The following is a 26155-nucleotide window of genomic DNA, read 5'->3' on the forward strand; positions in this document are numbered from 1 at the left end:
TTCTATTGGGTTAAAAAAAACGAGAAATCTTTCCACTTAGCGGAGCTGGACGGATCAGACAAGTGTAGCGTTGACTGTTGACAGCACTTCATAAGAAAACCCTCTGACTGCAAACTGTCTTATTGATATGTTCAGCTTGACACATGGGATTGATTTTTGATTGTTTTACAAAGCTCGCTTGTGCATGTTTTCATTATCAAGGCTGGGCAGTTTTCATACTAACACTTACAAAATGTTAGAGCTATTAATATAAATTGATATCATCTATACTGCATCTAATTGTAGCAAGTAATCCAACAAATTAAGCCTCTTTCACCAAAGCTCTCCAGAATGGATTGCACTTCTGATTATTCCTTTAGTTTGTTTTGTTTGGCAGCGCTTGAAACAGTAGCAAAATTATTTTACTTTTAACTTTTTAATCCTGCTAGTCGTGAAGACAGAATTAGAGCTGAAAAGTTTTAAATTCAAGACAGGTGAATGCGATCAGCACCAAATCCGTGCTTATTCCCAGCAACTTCATCGGGAACTGGAGCGGTTCCCGTGCAAACTGTGCCGGGCTGCGGTTTGGGAGGTGGTGGCACGCTCAGGGAAAGGACGTTGTCAAACGTTCCCCACACACATGGACGGGTTGGATCGATGCTTGTCCCTCATTTATTAAATCTGTGGTCCCCAACCAGCCCTGCAGTCACCCCCGCAATGCCATTCCCCATGCCCAGCCTCCATGCTCTGATCCACCTTTCCCCTTGCTCTTTCTCATCTTTCTCCGACAATCCTACTTCATTGTAAGCCGCTCTGACCCTCCAGAAATCCCAGAAATGAGGTGTGAGGTTGCTTGGTCTTTCCCATACAATCATTGTGCTCCTGCTGATGACCCCAATGAGAGTTTTTGTGCAGAGAGCCGATCCGAACTCCCCCAAAAATTTAGGAGGAACTTTCTTTCCTCCTAAGACAGATTGAAGACACAGGTTATGGTTGAGTAACATGACTGCTGTGGGTAGCTGGCTCACACAGAGAATAAGCTCCTTCTGCTAGTCCTGTTTAGCAGTTACCCCTTGGAAAAAATACTGCCTGCGCTGCCTTTGCCTTTTTTTAAATGCGGTATGTAAAAAGGAGGAAGGAAACCATCTAAGCTGAATTTTAGAAGAAGGAGGCCCACAGCCCATATGCGAAGCTGTAGCTGGTTTTGCTCCCGCATTCACTTCATCTGTGCACGCAGCCGGCATGATCACCCACTCGGGGAGCTGAGCAGCGCACAGTGACCAGGCATCCTATATTTCACAAGATTGTCCTTTTTTTCTCCAATCACAGGAGAAAAAAAGATCATTTCCCATCCCTTTTCCCCCCATTTTTTCCCCAAGAAATGAAAATGTAATATTCCTTGGTGCCACAAGTCGTTTTTCTGAACCCGAGATACGATTACCCCAGTTTCCATCAGCTGAGCAGGGGCTGGGAATTTCCACTCATGAACAAATGCCCATCTTGGTTTTCTTTTTATAAAAAAGCATGGCCCTAAATAGTGTGTAAGCACTCTCCTGCGACTGTGCACCCTCTTCATAACCCTTCCACTCGAACAAAGTGATTGTCTGAACTGAAATCGCTTCACTGAGATGATTAAATTAGTTCCTTCATGCCAGAGATGTACAGAGGTCTTGACATTTATATTTGGGTACTAGAGTCTGACATTCAAATGTATTCATGTTTGAAAACAGCGTAATTTAAAAAGTAGCATAAAATCCATTAATATAATAGGAAGAGAGGGCGACGCTTTAATTTGTTTGGGGCTGAGCAAAATGATCATTTCCAGGAGCTGCAGCAAGGGCAGACCGGCGTTGGCTGCGTTGGTGCAGGCAGGGGAGACGTGCTCTCCCAAACGTCCCCCAGACCCACCAACACCCCGTGTGCTGGGGTGAAATATTAAACCCAGGGAAGCCGGGGTAAAATCAACCTTGGTCTGCACACGGCTGAGATGTCTCTAATCGCAATAGGATTATTTTGACATTATACAATCCACTATTTCTTCCTGCAGCTTGAAGTACACCTGTGGCTGGGCTGTCAAACCAACAAGCACACACGGACTAGAGCTCCAAAAAAAGCAAAACAAACAACTAATGACATTCTCAGTGATCCCAGCAAGTGAAAAGCATCAAAACATATGCAAGCAGTTTATTCCAAATTCACCCGACACCCCTACAAAGAGAATCTGACCCGACGTTAAGTTCTGTGTTAGGTGACGAGGATGCTGTAGACTGTTCATTGGCATTATTTAGAAACCAAAATTCTGTGGGTTTTGAAATGAGTTTTGGCCCAATGATACACTTATTTAACATATATATTAAATACCTCTATCAAAATCCAAATCCCATTGTTTTATCATGGCTTGGATACCCAAGCAGACGCTCTCTTTTGCCTGGAAATATGATTTTTTACTTTAACACAGAGCAGCATCACCACTTTTCAATGTTATTTTGAATGAGCGAATGCAAATGACATGATTCAATTTGCAGAAGCGGTTTCATTCATGATGTGACATTAGCATCTGGTACCTAAAGGAAACACTCTTCACCAACTAAAATAAAAAAAGTCTGATTGATAAATTCCTGAGAACAAATTCCCCGCTACACCAGCAGTGAAGCAGCCCAGTAGTTTCATTCTTTTGCATCAAAACATAACTCTCGGTTGGGATGTTCATGTTTTTCCCAGGATGTCCCTCGAACATGGGGAAAAAAAACTTTAAATATCTGGGCTGGAGCACATGAATGCGCACGGCCCAGTGGAAAGGAAGAAGGATCCAGTGATAAACGTGCGTGCCCACATTTTGCTGGTGTGTGTCTGCACATATTTATTATTCTCATCTGCAATATTGATGACCAAGGACTGATCTCACTGCACATGCGTCTTTCTCCCCGCATCCCTTTTCCTCAACTTGCACAGCTGAAAAACGCTTGGATTTTTTTGTTGCCGTTTTGTTTTTAAGCAGTGAACGAAATGCCCTGATGTTAATGCCAATTCATTTTCCCAGGTGAAAAAAAAAAAAGAAAGAAAAGAAACAAATCAAAACAGCAAATAGAGGAATGGGGGCAGGCCATTGCAATCAATAGCGAACAGGGCTGGGAGACGTTGTTTCAGCCGTTGGGAGCAGGTCAGTAGAGAGGAATATATTGTGAGAGCTAAATATGAGGATTTTATTATGCAGGGAAATCCTCATTTTAAAGGGGCAGGATAAAACCGCATTCAGGATCAAGATCAGTCTTCAAAATAGTGAAAATTACTCGCATGGCTAAGACGACTGGTATCTCTTTTTTGGAAAAACAACTCTTAATTAATTGGGAAAAAATTGGCACAAGAATAAGTGCGAATATACATATGTATACATGGGTGTGTGTACATATACATAATACACTTATTTATTATGCACGTGCTGGAGTGTGTATATGAGTGTGTGTACGTATGATAAGAATAATGAGCTATAACAAAAATGAGGGGACAATTATTCTGATCTTTTGTAACCCATCTCGGCTGTGCAAATTATCATTTTGAGCAGTCTGAAAACAGAAAACTAAGCATAATAGACTACAGGGAGGCATATTTAAAAAATAAATTAAGGAATAAAATGCACAGAGACAGAATGCCATGTTTTGTTATGTCATTCCCTGCCTGCCTTTCTTCAGGAGAGAGATTTCAAATTAAATTCAAAGACTCTACTTTTAAATAAACAATGAAAATTGAAAATAGGCTTCCTTGTTAAAATATATATCTCTCTATTTCCTCTCTTTTTTTTTTTAAAGTAACACAGTACTGTGCAACGGTACAAAAAAAAAAAAAAAAAAAGGAGGGCATTAGGTATTAGGATTCCAAACGGGATAGTACATCTTTAATGATACATATGATAATTAAAGAATACAATAAACACAATTAGCATATGTTTTAAACAGTTTATTAGTGAAGCTTACCATAAAATCAGAATATATAGAGCTCCAGGGTTTGTTGGGATAACAGCTTCTAATCCTTAGAGTCATAAAATCCCTGGCTTGGAAGAAATGGGCATCTTTAAAATGATTGAATCAGCAGGCCTCGAGTGAAAACACACAAATTAGCAAACTCCAGCAGTTGGGCACTGTGGAATGCTGCAATGCACGGAGGTGAAGTCATCACTGACACTGCCCCAGCAGCTCTGATAGAGCACAGCGGGGATGTGGTGCTGCTGTGGACATCCGAGGAGATAATTACTTTAACTCCTTCCAGACCAGGGATACCCAAAAAATAAAATAATAATAAATAAAAATAAATAAATTCGGCCTTTATTTTGCAAATAGCCATCACGAGGAGAAATGAATGCCTGAATAAGTGATGGGTATAAAGGAGATCGCGGACTTCAAAAGAGAAGGGGGGCTTGCTGGGTTTATTCTGTCCTCCCTCCCTCCCAGCCCTCCGAGGACACGATGGCATTTCTGCAAGGCAGAGCGCAGCGCCGTGGAGGGGGCCTACGGGTGGGTGGCCTCCCCCTAGGTGTGGGAGCCCAGGGGACTCACCACAGGAATTACCGGGAGTTTAAAAGTTGAATCATCTAGTTAACCAGTCTGGACAGGGCTCTAACAGCGCTCTTGCCCAGCGGACAAATAATAGTCTTGGCAGCGGCACTTTGTATTTCTTGCTCTTGCCTCTTTTCTTTGCCCGATGTCCATATTCTTCCTTTATCTCTCCCTTTATTTCCTTCTGACTTCAGGGCGGTGTGAGCAGTTGGGATTTTTTTTTTCTGCTAATGATTAACATATAAGCTCTTTACATTCATCGCTCCACCGTAGAGATAATTTCTTCCTTCTTTTGTTATTTGATTGTTTGTTTGTTTGGAGGGGGTGAGGATGGGTTTAATCCTACAGTTCAGATATTTTAGGTTTCTTAAAAGCAGCAGGGAAGGCTTCGGATGAGAGTTGGTGTGGGCTGAAAGGAATGAAGCTCTGCTGAGTTTTTTTGAAGGGAAGGGGCAAATTGTCAACTTTATAATGAATCCTCATCAGACGTGATGACTTCCCAGCTCTGCATCAAGGGAGAAGAATAGCAGTCAAGCGGTGTTTGAACACATTCTTATAGGGAAATTGGAGTGTTTGGATCCTGAAATTAGATCTGAAGACAGCCAAACATCTCCATAAAAATGGGAGCTTCACTCAAATGAAGGCATTTCAAGTTTGCTCAGCTCCTGGTCTAATCTGAACAAATTCAATCACAGCTCAGCACAGAGCGAGCGTTTTGCTTTTCCTGCTGTATGGCAGAATTGGTGGGCACGGCGCTGCTTTGCATGAAAGAGGCTGCCTGCTAATTTGGGTGGTTGGGAACAAATTCTTCTGAGTCATCTTAAACATGCAAGGAATACTGAAAACACACGGCATATGTGCATGCATGGAGACAGTAAGTTGCTTTAGATTTATCCCATAGCTGGGAATTTGTGCCGATATTATTTTCCTTAACTTCTGCCTGAGCCCTCAAGTCCAGGAGATGGATGCGCTACGTAGTAGCAACGCAAATGCACAGCGTAAGCCACATTTTGCCCCATAGATATTAGTCTGCGTTTGCGCCATATTAGTCTAAATACAAAAGAAATGAGCTGGAGGAGAAATGAAGGTCCAAAAAGATGAAGTGACTTCCCCAAGGTCAAACAGCAGGACGGTGGCAAAGGCAGGAATATAAACATGAATTATATTGTCACTCTGCTAGAGGAAAAGGTCGAAATGCAGGTCATTTTTTTTCCTGTGCTTTAGACCCAGCTTGACGTATTTGACCTCTATTCAGCTGGCCAAGGTCCAGGGAAAGAAATATGAAAAGTAGGATTCTCTGTCTACTCTGGGGAAAGGGATGAAGGTAAACTGACATGTATTATGGGTTAACTCAACGGCATTGCCCGGTTTAAGCAAGCCAAGGGGTGAGTCAGGGTCTAGTCAACTGGTTTTTCTATTGACTTCGTTGGGTTTGAGTTACATTTGGAGAGAGAAAGAAATTTGGTCCAGCAAGCTGGGTAGAGGGGAGGGAATGTGACTGCACCCATTTTTTATTGTTATGTTTCACTATTGACATTCCCACACTGATTCATAGCTGGCGGTGCTCGCCAGACACGAGAGTCAGCGCAGTACAAGGAGGTTTGATCGCAAGACCTGATTTTTAGCTCCATCTCCAGTTTTTAGCAGAGGAATTCAGCACCTAGTGGAGGATTCACAGCAAATTTGCAGGGAAGCGCAGAGCAAAAGCAGCTTGGCATTCTGCTTAGGGTGGTTATTTCAGCCTGTAAAACCCTCACCCAGGGCTCGCCCTTACCTGGAAGAAGGTTCTGCAGATGTCCATCCCTGCCGTGGCTTTACACGCTCCTTTTGGGGAAGAGTTTATCATCTCGGAGGTGTAATGTCATATGCCGTTGTCTGATTACGGCACGTAAAGCCTGCTGGCACACAAGTGTTAAAGAATAATAAATATATGTGCCAGACGTAACTCAACCGGAGCTGGGTGCGCTGGAGGGTACCAGTCGCTGCTCCCTCGTGCCAGTTGCCCACCGACATCCCCTGCGATGGGTAAAGGGGCACTGGGGTAAAATTGCAATACTCGGGAGCAGAATATCCTTCAGAAATGAGGAGTTACATCAGTAGGAATTCATCTCGATCAAAATCAGAAACAAAATTTAGTGTCAGCTAGCCCTCTCTGTTCTCGCCATTATGGAGAAGGCCACAACATTTTCTAAACCTGAGATTTTAAAGAAAACATTTTAAATAACAATGTGTGCACTGTTCCCTTTTTCATTCAGGTGTAAGCATTAACGCACTTTATTTTTTTTTGACCAACTAAACACATGGCACAAGCATTTGTGCACTTTGAATATAAGGTGAATTTAGCATACGCAGAATATTTTCCTGTTCATTTGCCATTAGCATTTTGTATTTATTAGTGAGAAACTCAGAAATGGTGGATACTGAATTCAGCTAAAAACTAATTTTGCACTGAATATTTGACTAAGATATTTAAACTGTGTTAGTTATTTTTATGGGTATTCTAAAAATAATACCATAGGGTTTATTAGCTAACCCATATCACACATAATTTGACATTTGAACGTTGAGGTCTCATATGTGTGTTCAAACAGTGAGAAAATATGCACAGAAATTTTTCAAGACTTCTTTAAAATAAAAATTAAAAAATCAGAAATCAATTACGTGCCCCAACTACATTGCAAATTGAAAAATTGACAGTGGTGGGTAGCCTATACACCGACATTTATCAGCTCGGTTCCTCTGCACAGACTTTTAGGATGCTCTGTCACGGATTAATGTCTCTCAGCAAAGAATGTGCTATAAAAAAATAAGGAATGCAGCTGATAAAATTAATGAAACAAATCATTGTTGAAAAGCATTTGGTGAGGTGTGAATTTGAAAGCTACTTTCCTAAAACAATATTTGTAAAATAAACAGAAATTAATATCCATTAATATTAACATAATTATCTTAACTGAGAATGTTGAACTGTTGCCTGTTTTGTTCTTTTCAACTGCAGCATCTCAGTACAACTGTTTTTGTAGCTGGGGAATAATCTGCTTGTGTGTGCTGTAATGACACAAGAAATAAAACATAATAAAAGGAATAAAATCTGAATTCCCATCTCAGCAAAGAGTAATTCCACAATCCGTATATTTTTTGGTGGCTTTCCTGTAAGGTGAATACTTCTGCATGGCTTTATTTCCTAGACCCATTTTCACTGCCACCTTGAGTCGGGCTCACAGGCAAAACTCATTCTGCTTAATACAAAAACCTTTCCCCAGTTCTTCAAATAGCTCTGAGTGATCCTAAATTTCCGAAAGCCTTGGAGAGTGATGTGAGCTCAGGAGCTGCGAGTTCCCGCTGCAGCGGTGGGCCCCCCCGTGGGACAGCCCCTTCTCTCGGCTTTTCCCACCAAGGAGGATGGGTTTCCAGGTGGGCATCCCAACTTTTGCATGCACACCAGAAGCAAACTTCAGATCTTCACAGCTCTGCGCACAAAAATGTGACATTTTTCCATGAGAAATGACTTATTTTTAGTCCTGCAGATACCGCAGTAGCTTGCTAGTGAAACCAGGCACGATGTGGACTGAAGTAAAAATACCAATACCTCGCAAAGTTAAACCACAGACAGAAAAAAGGGAATTTGTTCTTTTAATCACCAAAGCAATATGACGCACGCTCGCATCCCAGTAAATTGTTAGCTTGCAGTTTGCCAAATGCAAACAACGTGGTGCCAGATGGTGGCACCACCATGAAGGGACAAGGGGTCTCGGACGGTCCAGGAGGCAGGACAAGCCGAATCCATCCCTTTGAGTTTCAGACATCTCGGTGCTAAAATCAGCCAGCTTTATCACGAGGAAGCCCCAGCAGGCAGGATGGGAGAGTTTTAGCTTTGGCTTCAACAAGACTTCGGCTCTAATTTGCAGTTTGTTAGGTCCCGCGTTAGTGTTTGCACGCCTGCCCACGCAAAGGGGGTACCGTATGTTTTAGATGGGATCCTTTCTTTGAAGCAAAATGAAATGCTAAAGAGTTTCTTAGCAAATATCTCCTTTCAAAACCTATCCGGGTCCATCTCATGCAAAGTTAGTGTCTGTCCACTGCATCGCCACTAATGGTTGTGTAAGGTGTCCACCAGATCTGATCCAGAGAGACTGGAGTTATGGGAATAACCGACTTTTCAACTCATTGGCTCAGCAACCTCATTAATTTGGCCATAATCAAAATATTTCATCCAACCTGAAAAAAAAAAAAAAAGTTATGTTTTACCTAGACATTCCTTAACCACCTCTATTATTACTATCAAGACTTTAAATGTTGTTTTGAGGAAAAAAAGCTCTGAAACATTTCAGTTTGGAAGCGTGGAAGTGAAACTTTTTTTAGTCTCTTTTCCAGCCTGCCACGCTGCCATATTTACCACGGCGCTAACAGTTGTCAGAGATTATCTGGCTGAGTCACAGCTTTTATGGGCTCAACTCCGGTACTAGAGACGCGAAGCAGCTCCTCTGCAACCCAAGGTTTATGTTGGCATAAGCAAGATCAGAATTCGCCCTTCTGTTTACCATTTAGCTGAATCACCCCATCACAGACCAACTGTCATCTGTCACTCCATACTTTTAATGGTACATTGCACTGATGTTGTCTATTTTTTCCCCTTCCTAGCAGCCCTGTCACTCTGGTATGTGCTAATCTCTTCTTCCAGGCTTCTGTTGGATCTCTTAATGATGATGCCACTGCAATTTTGTTGGGTTTTTTTTTTAAAAAAAAGGCAAGAGAGACTTTGGGGAGCTAGAGGCAGAATCAGATTTGCCCTGTAACTCAGGCTGCAGACTAAATGGACCTCAGTCTTTTGAAAAGTGCCTCCTAAGACGTGTTTTATCCGCACAGTCCCAGGCATCGTTTTAGCTAGGGAGCGGAGGAGGTACCCCTCCCACAATCAGAACGGGGCTGCGTCTCTCCAACTAAGTGCATTGCAGAGAATTCATTAATTTTAAAATTACATTCTGTTCTTAATGCTAGAGCCTCGCTGCAGCTCTGTATTCCTATGGCCAGTGGGCCAGAAATCTTTACCCGGTGCCTGGCTTCCTTGGGGCCCCGGTGGTGACAGCACTTCAATGCTTATTAACCCGTGCAGTGACAAAGGACTCGCATGGTCCTGGAAAGTGCCTTTGCACAACGTCTAGCGCCTGGCTCGCGTCTCCAGATGGGGAGGTACTTTTCTAACATCTGCAAGATGAATCACGTATTCTTTTTGTATTGCAATAAGCAAAACGGGGAGAGCAACGCCTTGCAAAAGGCAATTCAGCTGTGGGAGGAGCTGCCCACCCAGGGCAATAAAAAATATTGCAAGATTTTAATATTATTTCCTGCCCTCACAGGGGTATATGTGAGTGTGGGTGTTGGGGGAATTTAAGCTACAGCAATCTTCAGCGAGTTTTTCTACCCATTTTCCATTTGTATACAGTTAGATTGTTCATCTAATAATTTTAGCCTTTTTTTTTATTTTTGCAAACATCTACAAAAAATTCTGAAGTTTGTTCGTGGCCTTTCCAAAATTACCCATATGTATGTGAAACAAACATTAACACTGAGCAGTGAATTTAATGTGAACTATCACTTCGCTATTGCGGGTAACGCCTGTGAAGATTAACCCATTTGGGGGTCCACGCGTTTTTATGTTGGCAAAGGTTTTTGTCCCTGCAAAATGCAAGTTAACATATGCACCATTTTGATGAGTCCAAGTTCAGGATAAAAATGGTTTCGCTAGTTCAATTGCTATATGTATGCGACGTATAGTATACATAACTTGTAGAGGTCCATCTGGTAAGAGAAATAATACTGTGTCATTGCATAATATGTGTCTGGGTGTGTGTGTATTTCTCTGTACTCCTTTGTCATGATTCCACAGTTTAATTTAAATACGTGTTTCACTTCTCTCCATATTTCAGGTTTATTACAGAGTATGAAAATCAGGAAGCTTTTTGTTCACTTCATACATCTCTTCCAACAAAGCCAGACATCAGAACCCAGCACAGACTCCAGAGTGATTATTGTTACACATGATCTATGGAGCAGATAAATTACAGCTTGATTTTTATAAGGTATATTGAGCCTGCAGGCTTCAGCAGAAACAAAAACAAAACAAAACACAAAACCTTGGTTTAACTAGTAATTTGAGGAAATATGACAAACCTGACATGGAAGTCACAGAGCAAATAAATATGCACATCCATCATTTTGTAAAATAATGCCTTCGCTAGAGAGACCTCTGCTTGCTGCAGTCTGCAGTGTAAAATTTCAGATCCTGCTACATGAAGAATCAAGTTAGTTATAGTTGAAAGAAACAACTGTATGTATAAGAAAACCAGTGCCGTACATTAAATTGTGCAAATATCAATCTGTGTGAGTCAAAACTAAATTGGTTTTAAGACATATTATAATATTCCTGGAACGTTTAGATGTGGTTTTTCTTCATAATATGATTCCTAAAATACCGATCAGAGAGTCTTTTCTTTTATTGTAAAATAATCTAGTTCCTAGAAATACAATCACCCAGTGGTTATTGCAGATAGAAAATCCTACTTCATACAAAATACAACAAAAGACAGTTTCAGAGTCATCTTCTGAGCACAATAGTTTTGTTGGTGCACTGGAAAGAAATTACGTACGCAATTCTCACTTCAGGAGTCGGCTTTTGGTACTTACTATTTTTTTTTTTGCAGCTTGCCAATATTTGGAAGGTTTTGTGTGATGCTGAGGAACACCGTCAGTGCCCTTTATGCGAGATCTGCCTCTCAAACAGTCCCATCCCTGTGGAGTCAGGGAACTGCGGTTATCTCCGAGTTTGAGTTCACAACACAGCAAAACATACCTGCTCAAAGAGGAGGCTGTAGCATGGCACTGATGGGCACGTCGCCTTTGACATTGGGAGGAGGGTTTTACTCAGAGTTTAAGGGTTAAATCTAACAATTTATGTCAAACTGCCTCTGGATAAAGCACAAAACAGAACCAAATGCTCCACTCCTAAAGAAGTGTCTTCATCAAAGCCACGACCCCATTCATGCTCCATTCCTGATCCAATGAGTCCTTAGGATTTTCTCCATCTCCAGGGATGCTTCTTGAACAGGCAGGATGGAGAGGAGCCAGATCACCACCACACATACACATACACATATCCAAAATACCCGCCAGCGTAGAAAAGGAGACACTGGAACATGCAGGGAGGTGGGTCTGGGTGCTCGCAGGCAGCGGCAGGACCTAGATCGCCAGCGCCCTGTGCCTGGTCTCCACCACGTTCAGAGAAATCCCAGTGGATGGTGCCTGAAAGAGGGTGGAAGACCCTCTGTGTGCAAGTTCCCAACGGGGCAGAAGTACAAACCACAAACTGAGTGGCTCAGCCATGTCAAAACTGCTATGACTCTGAGGATACACAGAATTATTGCTGTAGGTATCTGAGAGCTCTAACATCCAAAGCTGGAGTGCCAAGAAGTAAAGGATTTCAGGTTAATAGGTTGGGAAGTAGGGCTGAAGTTCCTTTTGAGGTGTTTGCCTCCTTTATTAGCTATGATCCGCATAACATGGCTGGGAGGTCTGCAGGAAACTCTAAATTGGACTACGAACCTCATATCTTCCACTCGTAACCACAAGACCATCCTAAGTATAAAACAAAGGTGGTGGTCAGCAAAATAAGTCTAAGTTTGACCTCCACAGCAGCTGTTTTGGTCTGATCTTGTAGGTTTTGGTCCATAGGTATGATCCTATGTTTTGGTCTGATCCTGCAGTTCTTGGTCAGGCAAACCTTACTTGAGCCACTTGGAGCATAGCTTATGTGAAGAATCCATCATCTCTTCCACTGCGCCTTCCAAGTCGCATCTTGCAATTGAAAAGCCAAATGCATGTTCACTACTCTTAGCATTGCAAAGCCAAAATAACTGGTTTGTGCTTCATCCATAAAATTGCCAGCTAAATATTCATTCTGGAATCATTACTCCAGGTGTTTGTCAAGGAAGATGTACAAAGCAGACAGAACATGTTTAGCATTTCATATAGCAGGTTGAGCTGCGGGAGTGACAGGTTGAAAAATCTTGTTTGGACTCATAGACTGAAACCGTTTAATATAGAAGTCACTGGTGGACTATAAATACGGAAAACCAATGTGCCATATTTTTATGGAATCCCCATTCTGCATGTCTTTTAAACATATTAGTACTTCAGAGAAGCTGTAGAAGCTGAACTCACCAATTTTTGCTTTGGACATCTACAATTCTTCAATGGGTGAAACTTCAGAAGCCCAAATGCCTGCACAATATACAATTCATTTGAATGTGCATTTATATTAACTGACCCCGCAAAAGCCAACTGTGTTCATTTAGGCTAGGAATTACCCAATTTGCTCACATAATCTCAGCAATTACATGTTCATCTTGTTTAAATATCAGACCTATGGTGTCATTTACGTAGTATCTGTTCTTTTTACTTAACCTCAAAGATATTAATCTTTATTAAAGGGGATGAGAGGCAAAGAGGAGGAAGAGATGCTGGTGACAGATATTTCTGACAGCTAGGAAAAGTCATTTACAAAGTGAACATCAGTAAACATTAGGGGTGACATATTGATATCAGCAGCAAGTAAATGGATGGCCAAGCTAGGATGAGGTATTACACCTGAAATTGTGGCAACCATTTTTTTTCCCAAGGTTGATCTTTTATATTTTTTAAAGAGAAATTTACTGTTATGCCTCCTGCTTCCCCTATGGTAAAATGTGAGAAATTTGACTGAGATTTACTTAAAGTGACAGCAATGCCCCATTTTGTCCAAGAAAGATGATTACTAAATGTCACGTCTATCTACTCTCATGTGGATCACTTATTTGACATGTTCGTGTCTAAGCTTCATAGCAGTTTGCAACATGTTTCCTGGTGCTCTAAGGCAATTTGAAACCTTTGTGGTGAAAACATGAGCTGGCCAACGGCAGTTCATTAAAATAAATAAATAATAAAGTTGGGATTTGTTCCTCTCAATCCCAAGGGTGCCAGGCCAGAATTAGGCACAAAAAGCCCTTACAAAACCAGACGAAGAGCGTATGTTTCTGGTCAGGCTGCAAGAAGGTCATTGCTGGTGGGATGCTCTTACCATCTCAGCTGAAGTAGAAGCACACCAAAAAGAAAACACTGGTGTTTAAACACAGAAAATAACCTCATACAATTTGCTCTTTTTATTTTTTTAGAAATCTGAGAAATGGTACAAAAATCTGAAACAGGGAAGAGCGTGGGTTCTCCCACTTTGCTGCAGAACCAGCTTCTTTTTTTCCCCCACTTTGCTCAGTTCCTGGAGGGGGAGATGCGAAACTCAGCTGGGTGCAGATGAACCGCCGGAGTCATGAGCACGAGCTCCTGCAGTGGGGAGTCCATTTAAATCCACTTTGCTGAGCCTCAGAAGTGACCTAAAGAAAGCAAAGTAGAAGGCTTTTTGCACAAAATGGAACTGTAGTCATGAATAATTAATGGATTTCTACCTTCTCTGCCATTTTAGCTCGTCTTTCTTAGTAGTTATTGCCTTCCAGTCCAAAAGTGTGTCTGTAGATTCACAAATTAATGCATGCATGTTTTGGAGACCATAATGCAGCAGCCTGAAGAGTCAAGAATTAAGGTGTGTGCTGGAGATGCGACCTCCCACCAGACCCAGCTTTCTTCAGCAGTCCCCGTGGTCCGGAGGGAGGGAATGCTCTCACGCAGAACCAGGCTCTGGGACTCTCTTAGCAAGGCCAAATGCTCTTTTTCCCATCCTCTTTTAAAAATTCCTATCAGCCCTGTTCAAATACAGCGGTGAATAATAAAAAAGAGGGCTTACATTCTGAATGCAAGGACATAAATACATCTAATAAGAATTATACACCTTTGTATCTGTTTTAGCACCAGAGATTCAGCCAACCTGTGCAGATGCCCATGTATTTATGAATTTCGAGGTGCAAATACTAGGGTCACAAAATATAGCAACAATATTGAGTCACGGCTTACCCTGTTGACTGCCCTGTGCTATCTGTGCAGTCATAACCTCAGTCATGTTTGCATGATCAACCTATCCCAGACTAATGGCAGCTTTATAAAATTTTAAGCTTTTTCTTGCAGAGATGCCTTTAGATGCCCAGTTGCCAGCTCACACATCAGCACTCACTTTAGTCACAGTTTAACTCCCAGAAAACCTGCAGGAGCAACAAAACCAGCTCTAAATGTATCCTATGTAATATGACAAGAGGGGCTTTTTTAGCATATGGTGGAAGATTAAAGCCATTCTAAATGAAAGTAGAGTGTGTAACTGGACACAAGATTTCTAAATAGGTGGCACATGTCAGCAGGCATTACAACAGTGTCTTTAGGTGAGCCTTTGATATAGACTGCTGAATAGTTCAGTGAGATAGATGTGACCATGAGAGAGTTTCACAGCCTTGATTTGTTTTCCAGCTAAAATAAATCTGAATAGAATAGACTTAAATTACCTGTGATTTTTCTGTCTTTAAAAGGACACATAAAAGCTCATGAGATCACTGCGCGCCCTGGGAAAAAAAGGGAAAGGAAAAAAAAAAAAACAGGAAAACTATGAAAGATTCATTTTAATGGAATCCAGGTTTAGCTGCTTCATATTTAATAATGTTTAATATTTCATTTACTACTGGGGACTCACCTTTTTCAGAAGAATGTAAGATTCAAGGCACTATCGTGCATTAAGATTTTATGTCTGACTGTAGCAATATTGTAAGGGTTGGCATTGGAGCTGCTGAAGCCTGATGCAGAAAGCCTGGAAGCAACAAGGTTTCCTTCTTTTTTCCTACAGCCAAAATAGGAGCCGAAGCCCCGGGAAGCGGTGGGGTATAGCTGTGAATCCTAGCAACAGGCGGAGAGAGAACTGTACGTTTCTTCACGTCCTCCAAGTGTTGGTGCCTTCTGGTACGTGATTTACAGGGAGCAACAGAGACCTTGGAAAGGCCCTTCATGCTGTTGCATCAAGAAAGAGCAGGAAAGGACAGAGTTTTTCCAGTGGGGTGGGTGAGTTATTACAGTCTGGGGGGAAAAGCAAACAAAGCAACACTCCAGAGTTCATACTGTTGTTGCTATTGCACTTTCCTTCATTACAACGCACTGCCTATTGGTGTGGGGCTTTTTCAATTTTCTGTGCTTTTAATCTTTTTTAAGCCCTTCTGAGCAATAATGTGGGCTTTTCTTTTTAAGCAAATGTTGAAAACTTACACTCAGAAGTGTGAGCATAGACTTCTGCAAGAAAAATGCATAATTCTGCGGTCTGCAATGAAGTCATGAGCATTAAAAGCTATGAGCTGCATTTTGCAGAAAGGAAACTGAGACCTGAGCACATATTTCCTGGAAGGAGAGGCTCCTTTTAAATATGCAGCAGGTCTTGCCTTGCCAATATTAAACTAGCTTTTCTTCCTGGAGAGTCTGTCAATACAGTTTGACCTGTCTCCATGGATATTCTTCAGAGCCTGAAGCGCTCAGATAATCTAAAAGGGTCCCCCGACACCATCCTAGGAAGGTGGTTTTCAGTCAACTGGCTTCCACGGAGCCTGCGACAAAGAGCAAGATGGGACCTCCAGACTCCTTGGTCCCATCATCCCGTTCAGAAATGTACTATTTCCCAGCTGATGCCAGTTTGTTAGTTTTTGCTACTAGTTTTCCTACTGGAAGAAGCTTGCAGACTCTTAGGAGTTTTGCCTGGATGCAAATTGTGAGAAGAGGGGCATTGAGAAGAGCTGGGATGGAGGGCATTTCATTGTGCAACAGAGACTGCTGCTTCTGTTAAAGGATTAATTTTGTAGTAAGTAGCACTAGTGGGTTGCTGCCTTGGACTGGACGAGCTGCTGCAAAGATGAAGCACAGACTCAGACCGAAGGTTGCAGCAGAAGCGAAGGATTTGGCTCCCAGCTAGCACCAAAGCTGAAGAAGGGTCCTATAAGACCTTCTGTCTAGGGGGGCATGTTCAAAATGCGCTCCCCTCCTGGAGCAGCTCCCTTCAAGGTTTTCTAAGAAGATTTATTGCTAGGAGAGGGCAAGCTTTTTTTTTTGTGCTAGCAATTTCAGTTTCAGATCTCATCCAGGGGCTCTGGCATTTGCATAACTTCCCACGGAAACTGAATCAATGTTTGACATCATGGAACAGAATCTCAGGCGTGATTTAGCATTAGTAAGCCACTAGTCATCAGCATACTGTCATTCCCCTATATCTGACATCTTAATATAGTCAGCCCCATGCACACACATGTTCAGCAGCAGCAAATTCTTATGCTGTCGCCATGCATGAGTTGTTTAACATGGGCTTGCACATACGAACATCCAAAAGACACTTGTCCAATATGATCAATTTTCAGTGCTCAAAATGCATTTTCCTTTTAGGTAAGAAGGGAATTTTAAGTCCTCTTAAATAATTGAAGATACTACTGATACAATCAAAAGTCAAGCTCCCCAAGATGAAAATGTCTAGATGATGAATAAGTTAATGGAACTAAAATCCCAGTCGTAGCTGATTAGGGGACCAGGAGAGTTTATCAGAGATGGGAATGTACAAGCCCAGTCACAGCCTGACCTTGTAACGAATGAGAGCTGAAAAGCAATTAATTGAGAAATTATCAGGGAAAAGCGAAGTTGTATGGTTGGTTAGGTAAAGCAATACGTCAATGGGCCAGGGATTGATTTGGCTGGAATACCTCAAGGTCTCTGTTCTGATGATTCAGGACTTGAAGGAACTGGCCCGAGCCAAGCAATAAAAATAAAACAGGGTCAGCAGAGGGAGTCATCAGTCAGCGTGGTGGATCAGTGTTCATGTATTATTTAGCTGATAGTTAAGGGAAGTTATCAAACAAGAGCAGTCTTTAAACCCAACTTTTTCCCCCAGGGGAGGGGAAACGAAGGGAAAGAAAAGAAGATGCTCTATTGTGCCAACACTCACTGTCCTCAGCTAAAACACCGAGCTAGGAGATGGGTCCTGGAACAAGAGTTGCCATGAGTGCGTGTTCACGGCGAGGGATGGTCAGTCTTGCTTGGGGCTGCAGTGAGGCAGTGACAAAGACCCCCACAGACTCTCAGTCCAACTCTCCATGCACAGCCACTGAATCCCAGAAGTCAGCCCTGCACCAGCTTCTTCCCTTGGCTTTTCCTTCCTCCCTTTGCCTGCCAGCTGACTTTCTGGTGCGCATTAGAATACAGGCAAATCTAGATGCAGTTCTTCAACCTCTGCTCTGCTTTGGTTTGACAGTGGGCATCGTTTTCTGCCGTGATGTTTTCCTCCTTCCTGCTGCCAACAGGCTGCACAGGACTTCTACTCCCATCTCCAGCAGATACCAGTACCTCTCCCAGGCCACCAAACTAACAGCGACCTCCTGCCCCCTTGTATCTTGATTGCATCAACTCATCCACACGTCAGCCTCCCACGTCCTACACATTTGGGAAGCTATTGCTGAGACCAGGACTTTAGCATGTTGATCTGAGCTGCAAAATGTGGCTAGAAACACAGTTCCTCTCCTTCACAAGATGTTTTAGGATCTGAATATGAAACAACCTGAATGAGAATGTAGTACCCTGTAGCTCAGGAGAACAGCAAAGCAAAACAAACGATATATAAAGTCTTCTAGAAAGATCAGTGGGTTGGGTGAGAATAGCTGTCTCTTTGCTTGTCTTGTGACAATTCACTAAATAACACTAAACTATGTGTGTGTCTCTCTCTCTCTCTCTGAAGACAGGAGAAAACCCCCGCAGAACCAGCCAGCACATGTTTCGTGGCAGGATCAGGGCCTCAGACACCACAAACTGTTCCTTTTTGGGATCAAGATCCTGAGATGCTGCAGAAAATTTGGGCTGGAAGTTTGCTGGAAAACTACAGCTAGCTTTCCCAGCAGGACAATATTTAAAGTTCTGCTTTTTGGAGAAAGGCTTCCTAAATATTTCAGATTTGATACTGGAACTTTTTGTCATTTCCTTGACAAAACCTAAATGACAGCCGCCTCTGTGGCTGAAAACAGGAATGTCATTAACATCATAGCTAGAGCAGGGCAAGAGACAAAGGTTTGGCAGATAAATATAAGATGTCCAGTCATGCAGTTATAGGGTGGGCACTTTAATGTCAAGGCTAAGAGGTGCTGCCTGGAGATAATAAAATAAAGGAAGATTATAGCACGCAGAGAAACTTGCATATCCCCATCACAGCAGAGGTGAGTTGCACTGGGCTCTGCTCTTTGCCCTGCGAGGTTGTGGGTGGGGAGGGTGGCCGAGATGCGTGTGGACCTGATTTGGTTGTGGGTGTCTTGTGAAGGGGGACCCCAAATGAGGAGCTGAAGGAATGGAAGGGAACTAAACTGGTCCCCATGGGAAAAGTTTCCTTGCTGGGACTGGTCTCTGACTGCAGGGAATGGTCAGAGTCCAGGAACACTGGAGACAGGGAGCTAAAAACCCCACTAACCAAATAAGAACAAAGCTGTGATTTTAGCTTGTTAAATCTCAATATGTAACAAATACAAGAAACTCCAATATTTCACTGCAAGTAGCCATTGCTGCTGCAAACACAGGTTTTTAGAAGGAAATTCCAGCAGCAACTTGGAGATAAAGGAACAACTTTATCCCACTGCCTGTGGACATATCTCAACACGCACTCATTTCTGGGACTCACAGTATGTCACGCTCCATGTAACGCATTTTCCATTTGTCCTGACCTGAGAGCTTTGCATTCAAGGAGCAGATCCCCCAAGTGAATTCATCAAGAGGAATAATAACCAATGCACAAGCTTGGAGTTGCTGGGCCAGCAGATCCATCCTGCAGTTGTCAGTATGCTGAATTTCAGGGTAGCATAAATGCAGTCTCCGTTACTTAAGGACCAGAAGGACACAACAGTATTTTTTTCCAGCCTATTTTATTGAAATGAGAGAGAAAGAATAAACATGAAGTCTAAGCAGCAGCAAACAGGACTAACTAGCAGTGCCCAGCAAGGGGGTCATTAAACTGAATAACTTTTGTGAATGAAGGAAAAAGGTTTAAATGGTTTCTCTCATTCCAGCAGATCCTCTCAGTGATGCACAGGACAGCAGATGTGATCTACTTGGGGGATGTGAAGACACCTGGCACGGGATCCGCAACCCGATCGGATGGGATGGGACAGGTGACCATCATGTTCTTTCATTTTTTCCTGACTTTGGGAGCTATGTGCAGTCTTGGCTGTGTAAATCAGAAAAGTTTCCTTGGATCTGTACCATTTTATGCCAGGTTAGCATTCAATCTGATGATCAGCTTGGGAGAAATGTATGCCCTTTCTAGGGTGATCGATTTACTGCCTTACCTCCCTGAGCATTGCCACATAGGTGAATAAGACAGGCTCAGAGCCACTACTTACTATTAACAGTGGATCACTCTGAGAAAGGAAAATGGGATTTGCCCCACTATGAGCCACATTGTCTTTTCTCCTTTGCTGCCTTTTTGGGATTGCATCATTCCTCTCCTCTGAGGCTGAGCTGCTGCGCAGTCTCAGTACAGTATCTGAGAGTTTATGAGGTGGTAGTGGAAGTGCTGGCATGTCCCGGCACTAATTACTTATTATCACCTTATGATAATTATCAAAGGTGATTCCAAATGAATCCTCTTTGGAGAAGGTCCTTGGCCTGCCCTCTGCTCTGCAAAATGCACGAGGTACCACTTGTGCAAACACAACAATCACCAGAAGTAAAATCAGTGAAATCCAAAATGCGACATTACATTGCATGAAGCAGCTAGCTAGATATTATCACTGAGACATAATAAATTCATGTCATTATGGTAGGAATCAGGAAACATTTGTAGATACATATAAAAATTCTGTCTGAAAGAATTCTGTGATCTTCTGAAGGTTTGCATGTACACTTTATAGTTGGTGGCATGATCTTATTAATATGGGTTTGTGCATTTGCAAGCTGTGTAGCTGCAAAAACCCAGAGACCAATTCCTTGCATGATTTTTTTTTAACTTAAAATACCGATACCTGAAATTCTTTTGTACTCCAAATACCACTAGAAATAAGACAACAAAGGCAAAGCAGAGTACAAACAGAAGATTCATGGCTTTTGAAACATCCTGCTCCGTAGAAGGTGTGCTGGACTGCACTCTGATCTCACATAGCTGGGATGAAATTCATAGATTTGGCCTCTTTATTTTCTTTATTGTTTTCACTGACGGTCAGACTTTCAGTATAAAGGCTTAGTGATGTGCTAAGATTGTCACAATGTGCAAGGGCAGGAAACTGCCCCGTTTGGAGTCTGACGTAGTTTCCATTATAAACTAAATTAAGAAAGCCCATCAAATGCATGGGACACTTCTACACCAGTAGTAGACTGGTGTGTACTGGTGTATGCATGAGACCACCAAGGGAGGGAAGCGTGGTCAGGTATCACTGATCCCTGTCTAGGACTCAAAAGAAGTGCGATGTGTTCCGAACTCTCCCATAGATTTCTTATACGGGTTCAGACAAGCCATTTAGCTCCTCTTTTTCCTTCAAGTCTTGTAAAATGTGGAATCATCATATTTTCATTCCTAGCATCCGCCAAAGCCCCGATGCAGGGTGGAATGACAATTCCAGGCACCACTGGAGCGGGGCTCTCTGGGACCACTGGTGTATTTGCCCTCTACATTTGTAACAACAAATCAACTTATATTTGTGATTCTCTGAGAAGGAAATCATTCAAGCAGGTAGGCTCTAGGTGTCAAAGGGGACCCACATTTCAAAATATTGTGCGCTAGACTCAAACAGAGCTTGGTATGAGAGACAGGCTTAGTTAAATCCATAAATCTCCCATTTAGGCTTGTTGTTGTTGTTCTTGCAAAGGGTTAACAGACACTGCAAAACATTTCTAGGATGAAGTGCTAAGATTTAGTGTACTGAATTAATTCTTAAATTAGAACAGGGGATTTGCACATGATTTCTAAGGGAAATTATCTTCTGGGTAAAATTAATACAGGAGATGTTTCAACATCTGGGATGGCATTATTATGAGCAATGATTACCCAGACATTGCCAAAAGAAAGAGATCACAGTAGACTCTTTCTTTTCCTAACGAAAATAAGCCACTCACCCTGAAGGAAGAAGACTATTTGCAGAAGGACTGGTTGATTTGGAAATGCACAAAGAGTAAATTCTACATGAAAAAAGCTGCATGCTTTGCTAATGGACGGTTAGGAAACAGAACTGCAGACAGTGAAGGTACCCATTTATACGTGGGCTCCGGGCGTCAGTCTGCCTCGCCTTTGAGCTCTTCATCAAAAAAAGGTGCTTAATGCGGTGCTACAGCTGTCCAGGTGTTTAATGTTCAGAGGTTAGAGAGGAAATGCACTGGCAGATGTGACCTGGAAAACCTTAAAAAGGGATGGTTGGTCCATCCGCTCCCCGCCCAGAGACCACAAAATTCATCCAAACGCCTCATCTTCCTCCAGCCTTTAGAGGGCTGGTTTTACCCTGCCTAAAATTTAAATAGGGCAGAGAGTAAAGCCAAAGCAACCTGCTTGAGTTGTTTTGTCAAAACAACCACACACCAGGAGGAGCTTATAAATATTTATTTTGCTTCAGAGTATTTCATTTTGTCAAGAAAAGAGGAGGGCGCTTGAGTGGGAAAAAGACCGGTGGCACGCTGGCCCCTGCTCCTTTCAAAGGAAAAAACACTGATGTTTAATTTAAAAGGGCATAAATGTAAGAGAAATGTCTCTTTACTTTCACGTTAGTAGCTGGCTATTAAATTACATCACAAGTGCTACGTGTGGGACCAGGCGAGTGCATGGTTATTTCTGTCTTCTAAACCAGAGTGCAAGTCTCAACGTAATTACTTTGGATCCAAGTGTAATTACCAACTGATCTGCAGGAACATACACAGTAGTGACATCCATTCAAGGCAGCATTAGAGCCTGATGATAACACAGCATCATTAGCACAGCTTAGCACTTCCGTATGTGGCTACAGGCCATGGTTTTCCTCGGGAAAGGGCTCGCGGTTCGGCGACTGAGTCTGGAGATCTCGTCAGAAGTCACCTGAGATCCTGCCCCTGGTCATCACGTCTGCGCGTGCGGGTATGTGTGAACAAATCAGTGCAGACAATAGCAAACATGATATCCTAATCATGGGAAATTAAGCCAGAACAGACTTTTTTCCAAGATATATCTCCTTGTATTTCCGCAACCTGCCTTTTTTTTTTTTTTCCAAAGCATTGAACCCCCTGAAAAGAAGGAGGGTGCTGAGTCCTGCTGCCTCCCCTGGGGTCACTACCTTTTTGTTTAGCTTTTCTCTGTTTTACTCTACTGTGAGGGCATCATGCTCAGATTTTGGAATATTTTCTCTTGAGCTCACACCTCATCTGTCTCCTTTTGGAAGACAGCAGGTATAGGGATTTTCTTTTCTTTATTCTTTTATCTTTTTTTTTTCCAAGGCTGCAAGCATCACAGTAAACAACCCATTTATTCTGATGGTCTTGAAAGCTTTCTCTACACCTCCAAGAAGGTCAGAGAAAAGCTTCAGAAAGTGAAAAGGAGAAAAAAAATCCTCCTTTCTTTAGAAAATTGCCTGGTTTGTTACCACACCTTCCTGGCAATACAGTGCTCCAAAGGCAACGCAATAGACCAATGTTAGAAATTAAGACATATTAAAGAAAAACAAAATACGTTCTTTTTAAAGTTCGTCTTTTCAGGTACCTTTAGTTGTGCCAGTTCTAGCTCATAAATACAAACAAATGAAAAGATGACAAAACACAGCTTGACATAATTTCCCATAAGAAGTATGGGACATAAGATTATACAAACAAGCAAGAAAATATCTCCCAGCTCCTGTGGGTAACAATGCATTCGCACACAGCTCAGGTTCAGTGATGTTAAAGTGAGATTGACAGGGTAACTAACCCCTGAAGGAGGTTTTCCATTTTGGGCAGTCCTGCTAAACCATGCTTGATGCTTTGAATGAGCTCAGTTGCGCAGAGATATCTTTTTTCCCTAGTTTTGCTTATATGCTGGTTTTATCAGAGCAACTCCGCAGATGTCAGCGAGACACATTTTGTTTTCAGTTACAGCAGTGTAAATCACAACTGATCTAGTGAACTCAGAGATACCCACTTTACAGTGATATCTGTGACATTAAGAGTTTGGTGCCATGGTATTATGACAGCTTAAAGCCCCTCCATGAAGAAACAAAGTCAGGCTCAGCACTGTCCTGGAACGCATTACAAAGCGTGTTTGTTATTGCAAAGAAGACAGCATTTGCCTTGGCTGTGAAAAAGAAAACCAGATCTATAACAGCTAGGATTTCATCTCTACCATTTATCCAATGAGATTTCCAATCCTCTTGCACAGATACCCTGCTGCTAACATAGCAGTCAAGATCAGAGCACTTAATCAATCATTCACTGAGGACAAATATGCGTAATCTAAATTAGAACAAACCAAGGCATATTTTATATGACAGCCGTACAGATTTTTAAGAAAAAGCATTGGCAAGAAAATTGCATGAAAACAAAATTGTCTTGTGTTTATGCTTAAAGTGGTAGATTTCCTAAAAGCTTCTGCGGAACTAGGTAGCCTTGAATACACAGGGGCAAATTCTCCTCTCACTGCTTTCATTTCCACATTTTTCTTAATAAACTAGAGTTGCATTTGGCCCCTCTGGTTCTGAAGCAGAAAGCCTGCTGCAGACCTCAATATGATGTAGAGTCCTTCTTAAAAACCTTTCATATTTTATGATCACTGTCGATTCTCTTATGATCAGTGTTGGTTCAGGCTCTCATGAATCAAAAATCAGCTCGTGGCATGCATCTTAGAGCAACCTATTTGTCTGCAGATAGCAAAGGAAAGTGGCACTTTGAAGAATAAAAACCCTCTGCCTTCAGAACGAAGCATGGGCTGCATGGAAGGCTGGAGCACGAGCCAGCAACTTAGACCTCCTATTCAGGCTCAGCTTTAGGCATGCTGGGTGACCTTGTGTTCTCCCACTTTCCTCTGGGTGAGATATTATTTATCCTTGATAATAAAATACAGGATTCTTCAACTACAACTCATGGTTTAATCTATTGTGTCAACTTGCACAAGCTCCCTTGGAAAAAAAAAAATCAGAGGCATTAAAAGGAGTAAAAACCCAAGCATCTTTAGCTGAAGCCACGCAACTTTCATCAGAGGTCAGGCCCTTGTTGCCCTGACTCTGCACAGTGAGATCTCCATAGAAGAGCATTCCGGCGACGGCCTTTGAGAGTGGATGATAGCTACTGCACAGCCCACAGCGCCCATCGTTTTTGGATACCCTTCAACATTAGGTACAAACCCAACAAGCAGCAGGAAGGCTTGAGCCCAGCCAAGCCACTAACAGGGCAGCCAGCACTGCCTCCTGAAAGGAGAACTTTTGCAAAAATGCTGAAAATATCCCTGCAAACATCCTTTTCCCACGTCCCTCTGCAGAGTGGGCTCTAAATAGTTGCTGTGTCTTTGTTCTGCCTCTGCTTCTCTGGAAGGAGCAAATGCTCCCACGGAAGTTCACACATCACCAAAACCTCCCGTGGGGAGCAAACTGCAGTTTATTGCCATGTTTGGGGACTTTTAAATAAGCATTTCAGTCCCTGCATGAAAGCTGGTCTGATCTGGTGTGCAGCAGGGCTCATTTTCTCTCCTCTGACTCTTGGTTTTGGAGGGACTTGTGAGGTTTTTCAGGGACAACTGTGAAGACGTCAAAGTCTTCTACCATCCAGCTTGCTGAGGCAAGGCATTGCCATCAGTGCTGCTGACATTGGCAGGTTTGATCAAATCGGTTAGGGAGATGTTGGTGGAATCAATGACCCAACTTTGCTTGAATTAAAGGCAATGGTGAATGCCCCAGAAAAGCCTGGAAAAACAGAGTCAGGGCAATACTGAGGACTTTGGAAAGCTTTATCTTGGGTGTCTAAGCAGGAATTTGTATGCCTACTCACTTATTTTTGCGTCCAAAGGTCAGATACGGATTTTACTAAGTTTCTGTACGCTTAATGATGAGACAGAGCCTTCATTTTGGTCTAAGTTCATCTCAGTGTTGAGAGAAACCCTTGCTTCTCTGAAGCCCTGGAGTTAAACCCCAAAGTGCAGATACCTTCCCGTTAGCACAGACACGCTCTGTAAAATGTGAAAATTCTCTCTCTTTTGTCTCCAGTAAATGAAAGAACCTCTGCCCCTTCCCATCCAAAACCCATATATTTTTTAAAGTGCTGACTTCTTCCTTGTTTGCATCAGTTTCAGTCCGCCAGCTCCTGACAGCTCCAATCAAACGTCTGTCCAAACCTAGATGGCCCAAGCAACTGGCATGGTTGAGGCACGGTTTAGAGCAGTTGGAGCGATATGGTTAGCATCACATCTTGGATTCACCAGCCTGATTTATTAGGTACCACTGACAGCCCAGAGGACTGGGGGATGCACGAGTCCAAACTGACACCATCTCCCTGGAAAAAAAAAAAAAAATCACCGTGTCCTTGTCAGTGTTGGGCCTTTGCCTTATTGTTGTCCCTCCATTTCATGGAGCATTTATGCAGGCTGGAGCCAACTATCCAAAGCAGAGAGGAAAAAAAAAGGCTCTGCAGGTACCAGTGACCTGGGAGCAGTGCTCCCACTTTTCAGCATCCATACGATTTCCAGAAAT

The 26155-nt window shown here is 42.5% G+C and overlaps 1 protein-coding gene across 2 annotated transcripts in view; it reads left to right on the top strand.

Moving 5' to 3' along the window:
* The window catches only part of LOC128141115 (uncharacterized), a 210509-nt gene that overhangs the window by 161689 nt on the left and 22665 nt on the right, over positions 1-26155 (top strand). For both annotated transcript variants that reach the window (XM_052785669.1, XM_052785679.1), the window contains exons 4-7: positions 10457-10609; positions 15340-15452; positions 19562-19663; positions 21068-21219. In XM_052785669.1, the coding sequence (XP_052641629.1) occupies positions 10575-10609; positions 15340-15452; positions 19562-19663; positions 21068-21219 (402 nt within the window). In that variant the 5' untranslated portion in view covers positions 10457-10574. The remainder of the gene's footprint in view (positions 1-10456; positions 10610-15339; positions 15453-19561; positions 19664-21067; positions 21220-26155) is intronic.

Source organism: Harpia harpyja, chromosome 1 (assembly GCF_026419915.1).
Source record: "Harpia harpyja isolate bHarHar1 chromosome 1, bHarHar1 primary haplotype, whole genome shotgun sequence".
NCBI lineage: Eukaryota > Metazoa > Chordata > Aves > Accipitriformes > Accipitridae > Harpia > Harpia harpyja.